The following is a 20,442-nucleotide window of genomic DNA, read 5'->3' on the forward strand; positions in this document are numbered from 1 at the left end:
ACCCCTTTTTGCCCCTTGTCCAACATGTTTCCTGAAAAATCTGCAATCAAATATATCCAGCAATAAAAAGACATTGCAAAGATTTAGGCTTGATGTTGCATATTCTTGCACAGGCCGGTTCTAGACTGAATGGGGTGCGGTGAGATGATGGTGGGTAATATGAGTTATTCTTTAGGCCCATAACTGTTTCATGTTTTTAACCCATGCTAAATGAGGGGTTTGAAGGTAAGGCAGATTTATTTGCAGAACATAATTCATACATGGTTCATTGCCCCCCTGTGCCCATGAACATACCTCCTTATTGCAGTCTATGAATTAGTAGGAGAAACAATCTGCTAAATGTGTTTTATGACTGTATACCAGAATATTTGGGGTGGATGATACTTTATATAGGAGGGGAAAACTGGACAAATAATTCAATTGTAGGATTAATACGTTTATATGTATTTCAAAAGCCAGGAGATGGAGAGACATTTTTTGTGCAATTGCTTTTACTTTTGGGAAGAGATGGGTGGACTGAAGACCAGACTTTGAACTTTTGTTTTTTTAACTAACACATATGGCACTAAAATAACAGACCTTAAAACATGAAGGCAAGCAAGATGAACAATATTTATTAAATATTTCATATATACTGAAAAGGCAATTTTTGATTTTGTATGCTTTTTTACTACTTATATTAATTTTTGTCTTTATTCATGTATTCATGGCATGTCCAGTTTGTTGTCTGTATGTGGTTGTCAATAAAGTATTAAAAAAACCATGTCCCAAACACATGAAGGCAATATCACACACAAACACACACCAGTCTTTTGCTTGAAATGCAGCATTTTAATAACCATTACAAAATTGTATTTGAAAATCACCAACCCCCCCCTCCCCTCAGATCCATCCCAAGTTTCCTTCTCCTTTGTACATTTGGTAGGAATAAGGCAAAAAAGTAGTCTCTTGAAATTCACATCAATTAATAATTAACCATGTCATGTATAAATATTACCAAAAAAATCTGGGCTGTTGCTACAGTGAGGTTCGTCCTATCCATGTGTGTGTCAGCTTCGAGAGGACGGCAGCAGCAGCAGCAGCAGCAGCAGTAATGCTGGGCCTTCCTCCATCTCCATCCAGCAGGCCATGGATCAGACAATCCAGCCAGATCCCACCCTCCCCCCCAAAAAACCAATTAAACAAAACAGAGAGGCATTCCCCAAGTGGGTTGGGATGCTTCTACTTCACACGCTTTTCAAACACCCCCTGCTGTTACAAACAAGAGCAGGTCAAAGTTGAAACCCATTTTTTTCCTTTTGTTTCCAGTTCAAAAATGTTTTTTAATTCAAAAACACCATATCTATGGGGATCTGTGACTGTAGGATGAACCGAACGTTTAACTATGTTTGGGCAGTGCAAGTCTCTGTATGAAATTATTCATTTTCACAATCTGTGCATTTCAGAGCCGAGGGCTTGAATCAAGGCAGACAAGAGGAGTGGAGACTGAACAGAGGAAATATGGCAAAAAAAGAAACCAGAGACTAACAAGGAAAGGCTGGAGAGCAGCGCAAATTATTTCATGAAATCGTATCCCAAAGCTACAAAATGTTCTTTTTCAAAAAAGCTGTTAAAATTCTATAAAATCCAGGTTTCTTTTTTTCCCATCAGAAATCAAATTAAAACCAAAGCAAACGTATTGTAAAAACATTCATTAATACAAGGCCATTTTTGAGATGGGGATTAGTGTACAGAGTGTGATTTACAGTGCTTGTATAACCACTGGCAGCCATTTTCAATAACACCCCCCTGATTATTATTATTATTATTAATAATTTTATAATCATCTGTCTTTTGCAGACAGCATTTTTGTATCATAACATCACAAAGTGCCACACATGCTGGCGCTGTGCTTGAACCTCCTGTGAAGTCTCGCTGCTGCTGCTAAACGCAGGTGGTAGACGTGAAGAGAAAGAAAGGGAACACAAAAGACAAACATATCGGAGCCAATAACGGACTCTGAACCCGTGACTGTTGAGTGCAATTCTGTGTCGACAGCATGTAAGTCTCTCAAGTTCTACAAGTCTATCATGTCTTTACAAAAACAAAACAAAAAATAGGAAAAAAAAAAAAAGAAAGAAAAAATCAAAACAGGAAATTGCCCCTGATTGGCTCACAAATACCCCATGTGGCACGATGGTCATTTCCTGTAAACATTTCTCCAAATGTTTATAAAAACACCCTTCCCATTTAAAACACAAAAATATATAGAAATTTATTTTTACATGGACATATATATTACTAAAGGCCTTAAAATATTTTCCATTCTGCTCCTTGAGAATCACAGTTCCCTTCAGTGAATATTTAGCCTTAGACAGACCTGGAAGGAAGCACAGAGATGTTTAAAAACATTTAATCACAGCTTGTCATTTACTGAATGAGACAAAATGACAAAAAATAAACTCCTGCCCTTGCTTACCATCCCAAGTCTTAGTACCAAGTTTTAATCCTGCTTTTTCTGGCTCCGTTCTTTCTTAGGCACCAGCGCCTTACGGAGGTATGGCATGATTAAAAAGGCTACGAGGAAGAATACGTGACCACAGAAATAGACAGACGAATACACCTGGAAAAAAAAAAAGATGACACAACAGTCAAAATCCTCAATTAAACATCCCAACATGTTATGATGACACCTGCTCTGTCTCACCTGATGCCACCAGATATTTCCTGCCTCTGTCAATCACCTGACGCCGCCACTCTTCAGACCTCCCTCGATCCCTCGCCAGGTCAAACATGTCCCTCACCAAACCCTAGTGTATTTATAACAGCCAGCGTTCCCACTCCCAGTGTCCACATCATTTTAGTAGCTCATCTGACAGATCGATCCTCCCACTTCTATTAGTTTCTACAAACCTGCCTGTAATCTGTTTTCCGTGTTTAACTCCTGGATTCCTGATCGTGTCTAGTCTATTTTTGACGGAGTTGCAACACACTTGGAACAGCAGCATCTGGTCAATTTTCAAAATAAACACCCTGTAAATATATATATATATATATGTATATATATGACTCTCCTCCTATTGCTGAGCATCTAGTAAATAAATTGCCATTATGGTTATACCCAAGAAGACTACAGCTTTGACTGACGAAGCATGAACTCTATATTACTTTGCAACGAGAGCCACATTTCTGCTGTTTATTGTACTTCAGAATAGGAACCCTGCACAAACTAACAGTGTTGTCCCTTCATATTTTTTCTTTTATGTCTTCATACATGGATACTGTATTTGCAGTTTGCACCTGTCGGTCTTGCTAGACTTCGTCTGCATCTTGTCTCCTCCCATGTTCAGGTGAATCAGTTTTATGTGTATTTTATGCTTGTCAAATCTGTCTATCTGGCAAAATATTGTATTATAATACAATAAGTTTATATGATTACATATTTTAACCAGAATTTGACTATTTCTATTTTAGTTTATTTTGACACAACTGCATGTGTGTGCCCTTTTTATTTGGGGGGGGGGGCTCCTTGTTCAAAACTAAGGTCTAAGAATATAGCATGAATGCTGCACAGACTGAAAAGCCCCAAATCAAATATGTGATTGTGTAACTGGATTGCATAAATGAAACTGACTCGATCTATGCAAAATGATTGCTAGCCTGATAACTCTGGAGCTGTAAAATCCCCCCTGATAGTGTAATAAACAGCTGTGCAGAGTTTGGATATCTGATAAGCCTTTTAACTTGTGGTTTTATTACTCAAACCATTCTTCCTGGGGCCTGTTTCACTGAAGTGACTTGCGAGCACTACTTATATTACATGCCAAAATGAAGAAGAAGATAATAATCTCATATTGCGAATTAAAACCTGCATGTTGCAAAGTTGGTGAAATGGGATCGTATTTCATCTCATCGAAACCCTGTTGGTATTATCATAATTTAATACAGTGGTTTTTTTTCTGTTCGAACTGCCAGCAATCGAAGCTGTGTCTGCCCTCTGCCCTGTCGCCTCACACCTGAAGTGTTATATCCAAAGCTTAATGTCACAAGTGAGAGCTACCGTATTTATCCGGTGATCTCTGAGTGTGTTACCTTGAGCCATTTGTCATAGGTGAAGAGGCAGAATGGCACTAGGGGGTAGCCCATGAAGAGCCAGTGGATAAACTGCTGGATGACATAGATGAGGGGATAGAGCGCGCTGTTGGCCAGCTTTGTCAGAGAGGGACTGTCTCTCACCAGTGCCAGGGCCTGTCAAACACACACACACACACACACACACACACACACACACACACACACACACACACACACACACACACACACACACACACACACACACACACACAGAGTTTTCTATAATGGTTATCATAATATGATAAAAGAACGGTTATATAATAAACTGATGCCTACATTGTGACTACAATCAATAATTATTTACAAGTACACTCAGCAGTGAGGTGGATTTGATCAATAGTGCTTTACTATTTAATAACAAGAGACTGTCTTTTGTTAGAGAGCAAAGAATTGGTTTGTATAATGTAGACAAAGCACAAAGTTAGCTTTTATTGGTAAAAAAAGGCTTGATACAACAAATGGTAAACAACAAATTTACCACCTACTGAAATAAATACCCAGATGGATTGAGCTTCCTAAACATAATCATCTTTAAGTAACCGATCTCCACATGCTGCCCTTGCATCTGTAGTGTACCTGTCTCTCTACAGTGATGATGAAGAACTCCATGGAAAAGCACAGGATGTATCCAGAGTGGAGACCATGCCAAATGGTCAGAAAGAGGAGTGTGGCCACATGAGAGAGAGTCTTATTGCCAAGAAACTTCAACCGTTTGAAGACATGTCTTAAAAAAAGAAAAGAGAGAAAAAACAAGTCAGGACTTGTAGATCATTTCTTTTGATTATAAATCTGGATAAGGGCAGCTAGGAAAGCTACATGTATCAGCTATCACTGCCTACATGGTAAGCACTCACTTACCTGCAAGTTGTTGTTGCATAGCAACTGAGGTTATATTAAAATATTTCAACAACTTTACATTCTCTTCAAGGGTACTCATCAATTCAGTGCTGGGCCAGGCTCTGTGTTATAATATCTTACACAGTTGCGCACACATTATGCTTTCAATCCAGTGTTTTTTCTCTTACAGCACACTGGTGACAAGCTGCAGTATTAGCTGTAGAGAACAGTGTCAGACAAACAAGTACTTGAAGTACCACTGCTTAAAAGCCTTGCTCATGGCCTCTGAGGCCCCGATCAGACAGAGCGCTTTTTAGCAGCCTGGGGCAGCTTTTTGTAATTGTTTTCAATGAGAGAGAAGCTTTTTGCTCACTGCTTCTGCTTTTGCCTTTGCCTTTGCGTTGAAAGAGTGCCCTGAATGCGTCGAACTAAATAAACTTCAGCTCATAGCAGAATCGTGCTAGACTTCTTTTTTTTTCCCAAGCAGCCGCATCTGGGGCTGAAAAATGAGGCAAACGCTTAAATGCCACAAATGCGGTTCCTCAACTGGCCACTTGAGGCTGGCTCCAGAGGCAAGTGAACCTCTGGTTCCACCACCACGGTGATGACAAGTGAGACAACATGGAGGACAAACAAGTGGCCACTGGTGCTGGATACCTGAAGCCATATTCACTAGATAAAGTAACTAGCTACTAACTAAAACAATAAAAAAGGTACAGATCTGTGAGTTTACTTTATAGCAAAATAAGTCAGGCTAAGCTCAGGTGATTCAATGGTGTCTTAGAAACAATTAAAAAAGGCGCAAAAAGCTGCTTTTTGTTTTTTATATTTTAAGTTTGACCTGCTGGTTTGCAACCTGCCAAAAGCGCTATCTGATCTGGGTGTAAGGTATCAGTATGCTTCAAACAAAGTCCTTGTCACATCATTAATGGCATCTATCCCCTCCATACACACAGATTTCTGCCATCCATATTCAGGAGATAATTTTTGTAACTTTTTAAAAATCTGAGTAGTTTAGTAGTTCTAGTAGTAGTAGTAGTTTATCTTAACACAGCCACTGGCCTGGTGCAGAGGAAAGAAAGTATGCAGGATTTGAACTTCTCTCTCTAGCTCCTCTCTTTCATGCTTCACCAACAACTTCTCACAGTGTGGTGTATTCAACGGGCATTTTGTCTTTGATTTGCACCTCGCCCCCTCTCTGTGACAGCTGACTTTTCCCTCCCGCCTTTGAAAGCAGCCATTTGGAACTGCTATAAACGGTATTTCAGACGGCACTTAATACAAACTAACTTGTTTGAAGCATACTGACCCCTTGAGGAGCTTCTCCATGTATCAAACATTGTCCTCCTCATACTAATTAGTCATGCCTCTCTGATTCACTCTGGTTTCTTCTCTATTGTATGCTGTATGAATTTAAATAGCTCACAAAAAGCATGCACATTTGCAATTCTATATAACAGGAGGAAGAAGGCTGAATAAATACAATATCGAAGTTAACCCATTTAATACTAAACTGCTTATAAAGTGGCACATATGTGACTATAAATAGAGTTCTCTTTGTGGGTCAAACAATGGGAGCATTTTAAGTGTCATGTCTATAGTCTATATACCAAGGGCATGAAAGCTCTTCTCCATGTACAGTATAAACTCACTTATTACTGAAGTTCTGAGCTAATTTTTATCTCCATTTTGTTACCTGTCGCCCCCTCTCCTCTACTTTCTGTGTCTCATGCAGTAAGCTAAATAAGCTTAGGTATCTAATGCATTCAGCTGAAATGGACCATGTAATAAACTGTATGTTCAATAAATTGCTTTGCTCACTGTGGTCATCATCAAATGATGTCACACGTTGAAAAAGTTTCATGCATGAGGGTCCTGCTGAAAAACTGCAAACTTCTAAACCCCTCCAGGACGTCTGCTCCTTCCTGTGATGATTGCTCTGGTATTGAACTGCACTCCTTTTCAGTGAAGCATTGCCACATACCGGCACTCATACTGGATTGAACTGTCATACCCTCTACTCCACTGTTATCATCTGAGTAAATATTTAACTTTTACATCCCCTCTCTGAGTACGAGCTGGAGAGCTTCACTGATTTCCGGCTTGGCACTGACCTGGCAGCCCAGGCGTTTGTGTTGATGTTGAAGGAAGAAATGGTTCCTCCAAAGAGTGGCGTGGTTTCAAAGAGCCACACCTTCATATTGGCACAGGCGTCCCACTTGTGCTCACCATCCACTACACCGTTGTAGCCTAGTCCTGATAATATGCATACACCCTCCTGTAACACAACAAAACAACATCATTTGTTCATTAAAGATCACATAATGAAGCACAAGAACCTGAAAAACTGGGACTATAAACATGGGCTGATCAGGGTGTGCCATAAAAAAACCTGAGTGACTGCAAAGGAATGTAAAGAGCAGCTTTTACTTTTACTTTTAAGTTCTCTCATAGCAAGTGTTCGCCTAGGTGCTGTATGTAAAAATAGCTTCATATGAATTATGAGTATTATAGGAACACAATCAGATTGGGTGTTAACCGTTTGCAATCAAGGCATAACGGCACTTTTCAAACACATCTCATGCACATACTTGCAGATCAAGACACACTTACCGCTATAAGCCAACAGCTGACATATTTATACAAGTTGACTTTAGCCCAGAGCAGAATAAACACACAGCGATACCAGAAGGGCTGAGCCTGTGGAAAGGACATTGTTGCACATTTTATACAGACGCTGAAAAAATATTTAAAGGGACGGTTTGGATTTTCTTTCTAGTTATCCATAGTCAAGAGTATGACAGTAGATATCAGCTGGCACGCCCCAGTTTGGAAAAGCAGGAAGCACTCTGACATGAAAGCTGAGTAAAGTACTGCTGTGTGGAATTGGCAACAAAACATATTTTAAACACCTAAAAAATCAATATCAGTTTAAGCGTACACTACATTTAGAATACTCTCACTGCTTTAACTTACCGTCAGACAGCAATTTCCAACAAGGAACTGAAGCTGTTTTGTCGCTCTATTAAAAGTCAGACTCCATGGAGAAAAACAGTGATTTAACATCAGTGAACACAGGTGCTGCTGGTCTACCGCTGCCTCAATTAGTTAGTGTTTGTGTTATTGTGTGACTTTGGCGTTCAAAAGGGTTAGTTTGAATTCACCAAAGTCACAAAAAGACACAAACTAACTAACTGATTGGGGCAGCAGCAGACCAGCAGCTGCTGTGTACAGCGAGCTAAAATGAGCTAAATTTTTGTCAATGGTGTCTGGTGGCTTCGAAGAGCATAGATGGTGAACTGATCAGTTAAAGGCCTCCCTGTTGGAACAGGCTGTCTGACAGAAAGGTAAAGCAGCAGGAATACTCTTAATATAGCATCAACTTAAAATGATATTGATTTTTTTTAAGGTGGGACTTTTTTTTAGGTGGCTAAAATATGTTTTGTTGCTGCCCTCCACCACAGCAGTACATTGCTCAGCTTTCATGTTGGCACTCTTGCTGCTTTTCCAATCTGGGGGCGTGCCAACTGACATCTACTGCAAACACACGCTGAAGATGGATAAGTACCTCATACAACCCCAAATCCAAACTTTCCATTTAAGCATACACTGGAATATTTGTGGACATATTGTCATCCTTACCTCAAACTCATCTGTTAAGTAATAGCTGTCGGAGTAATAGGGACTAAATATTGTAAATATCACCAGGCAGAGAAAACCCAGACCAAACCTCTTCATGGCTGGTATAACACTGGAAGAGAAAGAAACAAGATGCCGATGGGAGAATTGAAAGTAATAGTGCTAACTGCAGGTCTGTGACACTGCACAGTTGGCTTATTTCACTGAGACATATAAAGATAGTCTTCCAGCTCATCTTTCGTTTCATTACCCACCACTTTCTTACTCTTTTACCTGTTCGGAGGCTTTCCAGGGCAGTCGGTGAGCTCCCCTGCTACCAGCCTCTGGTAGCTGCGCAGTGTAAACTGGGGTCCCACCAGGAAGCCTCCATAGAAGTAGGAAAAGCCGCACACCTCAAGCAGAGAGGGCACAGACGGCAGGGCTGCTCTCTTCTGCTCTGAACTCAGCTGGGCCTGGAGATTTAAGGATGTGAAGAGAAAAAGATGATAAAAAAGTAAGAGAGATGAAATGTGAAAAAGGGATGAAGAGTGTGGAGGAAGAAAACAGAAAAGGGCAGAGAATTCATTTTAAAAGCAAGCTGATAGATACAGGATGTATCTGGTTACAAAGGATTATTTTAGAAACAATCTTGACAAACCACAAACTCAGTATCACAACAGTGAGTGCTCATTATCTGGCATTTAACTGCGAGCTGTAAAGTGTGTACTGTAGAGTGATATTATTAACCAGATGAGAGCAGAGTCATATACATTTTTACACAGATAAAAACAGAATGAAAAGCACAACATAAACACTCATTAGAAGAAAATGAAGTGAAGCAGCAGAAGGGGCAATTAACAGCTGTCAAAGTTATTCTAGCTTCACTTGAGAGGAACTGAACATACTGTAAACTAGCTGAGTGGAAGAATAGGAAAACGAAAAGCTGCTCAACAGAGTTATTGTAAAAGACTGGTAAAGGAAGGCCAGGGACACAACAAGGATTGACATGACTGGGGCAATCTGATAATACTGTTTATTCTGTCATAGCTGTTTAATACCTTAAAACTGGATTAGCCAAAAATAGTAACTCTGGTTACAGATTCTCAATTGAGTTTCAATACTGCTGCATCATAAAATATGCTGATGCTGACACATTATTACATGATGGATGATTTTATCCTTATTGCACACCCCTCTGCTGGCATTTCGTTGCCCTTTTTTGTGTCCTGTTTTTCCCCTCTGCTCTACACCATCTTGTCTTTCCTCTACAGAGCCTTTAACAGGCAAAAACAAAGAGGGAGGAGCTGAGATCAGATCAGCTCCTCACAAAAAAGCCCTTTCATAATGCTGCAGTTCAAACTGTTTCAGTAGATAAGTGTGTGTGTTCAGCACCCCTAAGCTTTTACTATCCTAATGTTTGCCAAACTTCTGCTGAACTTAGATGTTTAACTTTTGAGACGTAAGGTGGTATTGTTTGCATTTAAATTAAACATGGTTTAACTTAGTTTAATTATTGTTTATTTAACTTATTTTGTCAAATACTGTATGCTATTGTCTCTGTTTAAGTTAAAGTAATAATAATATGCTCCCACACACTGTTGATTTGTGATAATATCTATGTTTCCACGCCAATGTAGTCGTCACTTTTTCTCCTACAAACTGTTTTAATGTGTGTACTTATGACTGGCATAATTGGTCCATTTATTGATTAGTTAATGGACAGAAAATCAAATGTCAACAATTTTTGATAGTTGATTGAATCTTTTTCAAAATCAAAATGATCTGGGTCAGATTCTCAAATGTGTAGATGTAAAGTTGATTTTCTTTTTTTTCTATGATAGTCAGCATAATTTCTTAGAGCTTTTAACTGATGTACAGACAAAATAAATAAATACCACTTTTCTAATATGGTCTTTGTTTGAGCCATTGCTTTGTTTGAGGACCCAACAGTTAAGCCACGTTTCACCAAACAGTCTGGCTCATTTCACTTCATCACCCATTAGAATAGTTATTTTTGAGTTTCCATTGTCAAGTTGTGGATTGTACCAGTTGAACGGTTTCAGTTCATTCTGTTTTTTTGTTATGTCCACTGTTGAGGTACCAGCACACTGACCTGATACTAAAAGGTGAAGCTGGAAACACTGCAGATTGATTGGTCAAGACAGAATCGTCACTTTTGCTCTACAAGGACTCAATGTACCAATCGGCTGTTTTTGAATGTCCCATTGATTAAGACAGACTCTAAAACACTCCACCCTGTTTTACTTTTTTTCCTGAAAATGTCGGCACACAGCCCCTTTCTATAGATGATTAGCTATGTGCAGACGTTTCTCTGCATCACTGGTAAAGACGAAATACAGCGAGAGCTGGGTGGACAGCAACACAGCTATTACCATCCGGTAACAACCCCGCCTGCATTTAAGAGTACTGTCTGCTATGGAAACACAAAACAGATCTAAAGTTTTTGTACACGTCAGTACAGGTTCAAAGGATACTATATCTTAAGTGTTTGGTGGAAACACGGCTTTACACTTCAGTTATTTATTATTTAGTCAAGTAACTGGTTTGTATTTCATAGCTGACATTACCAGTTTCTTTATGTGCGTTTCTGATCATTTACTTGTTTGTAGTGAAAACTCACAACCTCATCTCTTGTTCATTCACACATGACAGAATGAAAAAAGCAAGAAATGACAAAAACAGAAACTAACAGAGGTAAACAACAAACAAAACACACACAAAGCCCAGTCCAAGACAGATGACATCAACATGTTGATGAATGATCAAGCAGGCAAAAGCAAGAGAGATCAACCAACTCACTGGTTCCTTCCCGCCGTCAAAGTAATCAAATGACAAACCTGTAATCAGAAAATGCAATTGGTGTCAGAAACTATGTTAGGGTGACTAATGCTGTCATGATCATTTAAATGAACACTGTTAAGCATGCAGAGGCCATGTCAGCAGCTTATAAGTGTGTTAATCGTTCACTAGAGTACAGAGGGTGACTGCAACAACAGCAACAGGAAGATATCAAATGAAAAAAAAACCCAAAACATCTTCTTTTACAAAACAATTAGGTTTGTCAAGCCAGAGGAGTGCGAGGAGAGCTGCAGTCAACTCACCGACGAGTTTGAGTGTGAGGACACAATGAGGCATGGTCCACTTGATGTCATACTCCTCCGTCGCTGTGTAGTAATACCCTGCCAGCAGGTATACCTACAGTAAGAGAGTGCAAGAGTTAAGCATACCTCTCCATTATCAAATATCTACAAGAAGATAATTATCACAGTTCTATGTCGGGCTGGGCAATACATGAATACATAGATAGCATAATATGAGCCTTAGATTTTGAATATCATAATAGGTGTTGCCTTTTCCTGGTTGTAAAGGCTGAATCACAGTAACGTGGTGTAAATTTCAGAACTAATCAGACTGTTCTAGTCGTTCTATTATCTGCCTTTAGCCACTTAGTCATGTTTTGTGAAAGGACCAAAAGTCAACCCTACAACATTGTCACATTATCGTTATCAAGGTATTTGGTAAATATTGTGATATTTGATTTTTTCCATATTGCCACATTCCTAGTTCTATGTGATGGAACGATTGAAAATAGGAAATAGGAAATCTGAAGTGGACACATTCTTGTGCAAAAACTTGGTTTCATTACCGTATTTTTTAAAGTGTGACTGAAAAACGTAAAAGCAAGCAAAAGTTAAGGCTCCAGCATGCCCACAGGGGCATACTTATTTTCCACAGTATACACACAATGGTATCAGCTGGGCTTTCTCACTTCCTCATATTGTTAATGTTTACTACAGGTTACTTTGGGGCAACTGCGGCTCGGAAGTAGAGCAGGTTGTCCTAATTGGAAGGTTGGCAGTACGATTCCTGGCTCCTCCAGTCAACAAGACAAGGTATCCTTTGGCAAGATACCGAACCCCAAATTGCTCCTGGCTCCTCCATCAGTATGTCAGCGCGTACAAATGTATAAAAACTGAGCAGCAGGTGGCACCATGTATGGTAGCCTCAGCCAACAGTGTTATAACGTGTATGAATGGGTGAATGTGAGTTTGTGGTGTAAAGTGCTTTAAATTGTCAAAATGACTAGAAGAGCACTATAGAAGTACATAGAATAAAGGTACTATAGTGTGGTACATTTTAGCTATTCTACTGTTCTCTGCTTATAACAAAGAAAGGAACGTGTATCATGTTATAGCCTTGTTTTATGTATTTTTTATTTAAAAAATTTTATTGCATGCCTTCAATTTTAATTTTGGTATCGAATGTTGATATTCTTTATGGTCTTGTGTTGCAATTAAATATTCCAGTATCTTGACAACATTAGTATAAGGTAATCAAAGGAAATCTCAGAATGCAGAAATCAGATATCAGACTGTGCAAGCAGCACTTGAGCCACAGCAGTAAAAGTCTGACAGTGTACAAAAGGAATAAGGAAGGTCTGGACCCTTGAAAAAGGGAGAGTAAAGAAAAAGATGTGCTGGGATTCCTCACCATTTGAAAGGTAAAGCTGCTCAGGACAGTCGTTACCGTCCTTCCCATGAGCCTCAGCATCAGGAATTGGACAAGGACGCATACTGCAGAGTGATAGATCTGAGAGCCTGACAAAGAGACGGGTGGGGGGGGGGTATTGGTAAGTGCAGTCAAGTGTGGCCTGTAGGACTGGACATGACAACAACATTTCTCTGCCTCACAGTTCAGTATCGGCAGAGATGGACAGAGAACCACAAGTCAAATCCACAGTATACATCCCTTTCACAGAGGTTTGGACCGAAAGTATTCCACAAGGAGAAAGATAAAGCAACAGACCTGCTGTAAAATCCAAGTGCAGCCACAACAGAATAAAGAAAAGAGAAAGAAATCAATGTTAGCAGTTTGTTTACTCCAGCATGCATCCTACAGGACTTCTTACAATTGTTGTCCCTTTGGAGATCCAAGAAATATATATTTACTCTATTTTAAAGTAACAGTTTGAATGATCAATGTCATTTTTGGGCAAACCACCAAAAAAATCAGTGGTTCCAGCTTCTTAAATGTGAATATTTGCTGGTTTTCTTAGTCCTTTACAATTTAAATTGACTCAGGGCTACAACTAATGATCATTTCCATTATCGATTAAGCAATACAATAACTGGCAGATCCACTGATTTATCTTTTTGTCTATAAAATGTCAGACAACAGTAGGATGTGCCAATTATAATTCAACACAGCCTGAGGAAATCTATTCAAACTGAACCAAGGAATCTGCAGATTCATCAATGAGGAACTCAGTATACTGTAAATTCAGCCACAAAGAAAGAGAGTCTGGGCCATATGCATCATGGTAACACTTGAATTTGGAGTTGACAAACCTGCTGGCATGGTCTGTTAAAGAGCACCACATATACTTCCTCATCAAGCCAGAAATGACTCAGCAATAGTGGATGATTCACCCACATGAAAACATCTCTGAACCATTATGTTCTAAATTAAATGGGGTAAAAGTCTTTCTGTTGTAAGGAATACTTTACCCACAAAAGGCCAATTTGTATACCAATTATTCACCCTGTGTTTCCTTGAATTTGTGAATAATATGTTGTTTTACTCACATGCCTCCACGGTGAACGAAGAATCCAAGAAAGGCGAACATTCTTCATTGACTGAAGTAAAGGGCAACCGTGTCTAACAACAGCAAAACTATAAACATCCGATTTCAATCTCTCTCACAACTCGAGCAGTATAATCCAAGTCTCATTTATCTAGTTGTATGCTCAGTGCTTCCCAAACCCATCCATTCTGACTAAACGGGTTGGATTTAAAACACGTCAGTATAAACAGGATAAACACAGCCAGCTAGGCACGCTCAGAACGTTCCCCATAGGTGAACGTTTTTTATATTTATATATGTTTAAGCAAAAAATGTGTATTTGGGAAATAGCGAGAATACGACTAGATAAATGAGATTTGGATAACACTGCATGAGTTATGTGAGAGTTTGTAAAACAGATATTTTGGCATAGTTTGCTGTTGTCAAATATGTTTCCTGCTACTTCAATTCATGAAGAATATTCGCTCTTTTTGGGTTCTCTATTCAACGTGAAAGCATGAGATAAAAAAATTTTATTCATAAATTCAACAAAACATGCAATGAGTGACTGATATGCAAATGGCCATTTCGCAGGTAAGAAATTCTTTTAAGTCCAGTGATTATTTTGGATGTTACATCAAATGTGCTCAATCAAACATGAATTTAAAGTTTTTATAAAGAAAATGAAGGATAACCTGTGAACTGTGTGACAGCCCGTAGCAGTTTTTTATCTTGCGCGTGCACACACACACACACGAAATGCAATAATGCAAAATCAAAAGCTGAAAAGAAAACAGCTGCTAGCAAGTAAACACGTATCTTGACAATGCAAATTTTAAAATGCTTTAAGCGACAGAAAATGCATTCAACGTGTTTGTTAGATTTCAGGAGTGTGCGTAATTTTGGTAATTTACACTTAAGTTAAACATACATTTTGTGTGTGTGTGTGTGTGTGTGTGTGTGTGTGTGTGTGCGTATGTGTGTGCGTGTGTACACAAGAAAACTCAACAGGAAAGATTCAAAGAAGGCCTTACACATATATTAATGCACTCAAAAATTATTTAAAACTGAGGTATTAATGCTGAGGCTCCATCTTCATCTCACCAAAGTTGAATGCTGCTAGCGCCAGTCCAGAGAACGTGTGGAACAAATGTATTACTGTGGCGGGCTGGTAGAATAAGAACCGCCGGTAAATCAGAGCACAGGGATACCCTGCAAATGAGGGAGAGAAATGAAACTGTTAATGTTGCAGTAGTTGCCTTCATGTCTGCTAAATAAGCCATTGTTGACACTCCCTGACATTGACCTTGTGGTAAAAGCACATGGCACTCACACAGTAGCACACTGGTACGTACAGTATGTGTGGTGCGTGTTGCTGTAAATCTGGCATCTCAAGGAGAAAGATAACTGCTGTAAGTATTATGGTGTGTGCAAACACTTACCAGCGATCATGGTAACAAAAATTCCAGAAAGGGTCAGCCAATTCAGTTGAACTTGTTTTGACTCATCATAAAAAACTTATTGATGTGAACATAAAACACCTTCCTCAAGCTACTACATTGTATATACATAAATATTTGTCAGAATTTTAAATGAATTTTAAATGAATTCATGACATTATTTAAAAACAGGGTGCTTGCAGCTTAAGGCAAGTAATGTTTAAGGCTTTTTAAGACATTTTAATGCCACTCAGACTGAAGTTTCAACTTCTGATAGCTAATATCGAAGGACAATTTTATTTTACCTAAATATAACATAGGACACAACATTCTTTGTTCAGTGAAAAAGTTAGATTAACTACGTCAAACATTGGGGAAAAAAACTAATAATTTTAGGGTGGAACACGTGGAAGACAATTATCTTATTTAAATATTATATATTATCATAAACATATCTATTTGGGTGACCAGCAGAAGCAGGACACATCTGGCATTTATGAATGGTTTTCTTGGCAGTTTTGTGTTTTTCAGTCTGCATGTGAGATTCCATTGCTTAGATTCCCAGCATGACAAGTTTAAGAAGAGGATTTTATTAAATTATTTAACCAAAAATAGATGGTAATATTTTGGAGATTTCACAACTCAGCATCAGAAAAAAACAAATGTAAAATCTTATTTCCCATGTTTAAGCATTATAAGACTTTTGAAAAATGAATTTAAGTAATTTTAATACCAATGAAGGCCTTATTTATAGCTATATTAATTCAATGCCTTTTATGACTTTTTAGGGATCCACAGGAATCCTGTAAAAACTAAATGTGTTAATGTGATCTGTGGTTTAATATGATTGAGGGACCAAACAGCCTGTCCTGTGAAATTACTATTTTTGGTTGGAGGGGATGACCAAGCAGCGAAGATCTATATTTAGTGAATATGAAGGCACTGCAGCTACTTAGATGCAGCTTAACATAAAAAAGTGCTTCATTTTTATCTGTAATGTTAACTAATGTTAAAATAGCAAATTCCCATCCACCTCTACGGGGTTGCATTAAAGCAGAGCAATTTTCTGCCTTTCTCTTTTTGTCAACAAATCTCATGAAAAGACAAAACCAGGAAAAACTGCTGTCACTAACAACTGTTTTTGGTGTTACCAAAGCCCAATACAGCTAATTCCACTTTGCTACAGACCTCCATTGTTGTACAAACACATCAATGGGCCACACCGTTGCACTGCATGGCATATCCCTTCATGTCGATGAAAAGGGGCACTGTGGTTTATTTTGAGTCAAACGACAGGCATCCCCCTGCTGCCATGAATATACCCTAGGGCATATTAATACTAGTGTATTAATAGGCAACTGAAAATGCACAACTTGCTCCTGTTTAAGTAATGTTTGCTTGCAGTGCGCTGCTTTTTCTAAGGAATTACACAATATATTTCAGATCTTTTTTTGACACTGACAGAATAGGGAAGTCAAACATTATTCAAAAACATATACTTTAAAAATGGGATTATGGACATTAGAAATATAGAATACCACCCATTTAAAAACCTTTGCAATCCAATAAATCAAGTATGGAACCACTGTCAAGCATTAACCCTTTAGAACCTGAATTGACATCAGTTTTCTTGTGCTGTGTTCAGATGCCTTTCATAAGCATTTGCATATATTAAATCTGAGAAAACTGGTCTGACTATTTTTTTTTTTAAAATGGGGATAAAAGGCAATTAGCAGCTTGGCAAGAAAATGACATAAGAATTTGCTTTTAAAAAATAATAAAGGGAGAGAGAGAGAGAGAGAGAGAGAATTATAAGAAAACTATAAAAATAAGAAAAAGTCCGGAATACTATATTTATAATTACTATAATTTGATTTTTTAAGTTATGCTACAGATATTTCTCTTTTTAAATGTTAGCATTTTTTAAAGATAATTTCTTTGTTTTTTGTTTTTTAACATCACTTTTCTTTTTTTGTTGTTGCTTATTTTCATGCAATTTTCTTGCATCTTTTAATTTATTTCTGGCTAAATTGAAGGTCATTTCTTGTGAAGTTGCTTATTGTCTTCTTTCCATGTTTTTGAAATAAATCAAGCCAATTTGCCCAGGTTTCAAAAGGTGACTTTCAAAGGGTCCAGTGCACTTATGCAGTCTTGCATGCACACAGTGCATTACTATGCAATTGCTCCTGCAAGGCTGTTGACTGGCCAAAGCCTAAATCATATCAGCCAATGTATAGACAAGGAAATGCTGTCAAACCTGTTATTTCAGGCTCTTAACTGCTGTTAAGGGAGTTACTATATGGTAACAATATTATGCAATTGATATTAAGCAACACTGGGGGGACAGGGAGCATGCAACAGGCTGACTGAGGGTTTACAGGCATTAGGCAACCAAAGTCTGGTCTGAATGGCCAGGTTCAGTCCATTGTATTGCTGATGTGAAGCCACACAGAGAGAAACAGAAGAGAACAGACGTGTACATGTGTCAGGACAAAGTTCAGAGAGGACAGCATGGAGGACACCCTCCCCCCACCAAACAACTCCTGACATTCAGAACGTATAGTCCTAAAGTAGTGCTACCCGTGGTGGAGTGTATTTAAGTACATTTACTTAAGTAATTAAGTGTATTTAAGTACAAATTTTAGGCAACTGTACTTTACCTGAGTGTTTTCTTTTCATGTCACTTTAAACTTACACTAAACACATTTCAGTGGTAAATATTGTGCTTTTTACTTCACTGCATTCACCTGACATCCGTAGTTACTTTACAAAATAAGAATTGAGCATAAAATTATAAGAGTTTAAAAAATAGGTTTTGTTTATAGTACAGTTGAAACACTTAATCAGTTAATGAATTTGCAGACAGACTGAAAATTAATTAGCAGCTTTTTTTTTGCAAAAGGATGTATGACAAAATAACAACACGGCTCGGGTATAACATCACAAAATGAGTAACTAAAATTAAAAAAGCAAGCAAAAAACTGTGCATTATATCCCTCTCCAACCTTTGCCACCACCTAAATGGCAACTATTTTTGATCAAAGCAAAAGTGTTTTTCTAATTTATTTTATATAATTTTAAGATTTTAAAAGATTTTAAAAACAAAAACTTAAAAAACATCTTATTATTTTTTTCATTTTTCCATGTACAGTACTTTTACTTTTAATACTTTGAGCACACGTTCCTTACTTATTTTCTCTGAAACATTTATCTGAACACTTTATCCACCACTGAGTGCTGCATGTTGCAACCTGCAATAAAACAGCATAACCTAAGTTAAAGCTAACTTTGATGAAAAGTCACATTCAACTGTGGCCTTGTTCAAACATGTTGAACCCCCATCTTCTGAGGTTTGGGGGACATATTTTGGCAGGCAGGGCTCATTTCGCTCCTCCACCAACATTGGCACTATTGTTGTCACCAACATGAGACTCATACAATTATGCAAATCCAACATCCCACAAACACTGTTATTTCGGTATCCAGCATTTTGTAGCTGATTTGACCTAACTGTAGTTTGTTAGCTTGGAGAAAAACAGAAAATGAAAATAGGGGAAGATAACAATATCTGACACGACACCAAACTCGCCACATCCCCACACAACTATCACTGTCATGACACAAGTTAGCCGCTGGTTTGGGATATAACACAGTGTACCTTAACGTCTAAGGTTGTGTGACATTTACTTAAGTGTTTTCTGGAAGTTGATTTTTGTTTCCGGGAAGGATGTGGGTGTTTTTTTGCGGATATTTATTTAGCTAGCTCACACAGTAACGTTAGTAGGGTGCAGTACAATTGTTTTGCAGCCTGTAGCTGAGTGTCAGTCAGTACCTGACTGTTAGCAGTTAACTGTTACACAGACCAAAGATAGTTCAACACTCACTAAACCTGCCACCGACACGGATGCCATTTCAGGTAGCTAGCAGAGCAACTCGTGAATAAGTCGTGGGGCGAAACTCACCGATTAAAATTGACAAAATGAGGCGAACCGCTGGCTCCGGGGAACCTAGGGACTCCGACAGATTCTCCAGCAAGGGAGCCGCCATCTTTCTTGTGGGCGGAAACGTCTCCTCGCGACGGCTCAGTGAACTCCACTGACTCACGGCAGACATCCACGCGCTCACTCCGCTTCTTAAAGGCCCTTCGCGGTTCAACCTCCTCCAGAGTTTAACTGTGTGATTGGAAGACAATGTATGTTCCCAGGGTCCTATGTTCTCCAGCTCAAAATCCTTATTATGTAATATATTTATAATTTAAAACTGGGGCAAATTGGAGTGGATTCTTTCAAAAACATGGGAAGAAGGCAACGTGGGACTTAATAAAAAATGACACAGACACTAGCAAGAAATTAGTTTTTCAAAAAAAAAGGTACAAACAAATTACCTGAAAATATATTGAAAAGATCCCCAAAACTAAACAAAAGGTAAAGTTAAAATAAAAAAACTGTATGACCTGCAATATTAATCTAAAATTCCCTAAAAGTGTATATATATATATATATATATATATACATATATATATACACACACACACACACACACACACACACACACACACATATATATATATATACATATATATATATATATATATATATATATATATATATATATATATATTCGTCACAAGATGACACACTTACACTATTAATCCACATATGTTTATATACAGTGATATACAGTCATTGGTGTCAACAGTTCAGTGGTTTGCTACACTTAAATCAAACTGGGTATGCTGCTATGGATAGTCTACCTGTAAGTCAATTAATATAAGACATAAGACACATTTTACATCTATATATATATGAACTGTTGACTGTATATGACACAGACATGGATTAACAGTGTAAG

The 20,442-nt window shown here is 38.2% G+C and overlaps 1 protein-coding gene across 2 annotated transcripts; it reads right to left on the reverse strand.

Moving 5' to 3' along the window:
* Window positions 1-810: 810 nt before the first annotated feature.
* lpcat3 (lysophosphatidylcholine acyltransferase 3) lies at window positions 811-19,731 on the reverse strand. Of its 2 annotated transcripts, none has more exons than XM_088084381.1 (13): window positions 19,554-19,731; window positions 15,257-15,364; window positions 13,081-13,190; window positions 11,691-11,784; window positions 11,389-11,426; window positions 8,863-9,041; window positions 8,593-8,701; window positions 7,564-7,650; window positions 7,065-7,228; window positions 4,690-4,837; window positions 4,072-4,227; window positions 2,459-2,602; window positions 811-2,359 (listed from the first exon to the last, which is right to left on the reverse strand). In XM_088084381.1, exons 1-12 carry the CDS (start codon window positions 19,702-19,704, stop codon window positions 2,483-2,485), a joined length of 1,464 nt encoding a protein of 487 aa, XP_087940507.1. In that variant the 5' UTR covers window positions 19,705-19,731; the 3' UTR covers window positions 811-2,359; window positions 2,459-2,482. The 2 variants fall into 2 exon arrangements, with proteins under 2 accessions (XP_087940507.1, XP_042345301.2); XM_042489367.2 differs by having other exon boundaries at window positions 13,081-13,187; window positions 19,554-19,729.
* Between the last annotated feature and the right edge of the window lie 711 nt (window positions 19,732-20,442).

The sequence above is a fragment of the Plectropomus leopardus genome, chromosome 11, assembly GCF_026936395.1.
Source record: "Plectropomus leopardus strain MGB_pleo_1.0 chromosome 11, ASM2693639v1, whole genome shotgun sequence".
Taxonomy (NCBI): domain Eukaryota; kingdom Metazoa; phylum Chordata; class Actinopteri; order Perciformes; family Serranidae; genus Plectropomus; species Plectropomus leopardus.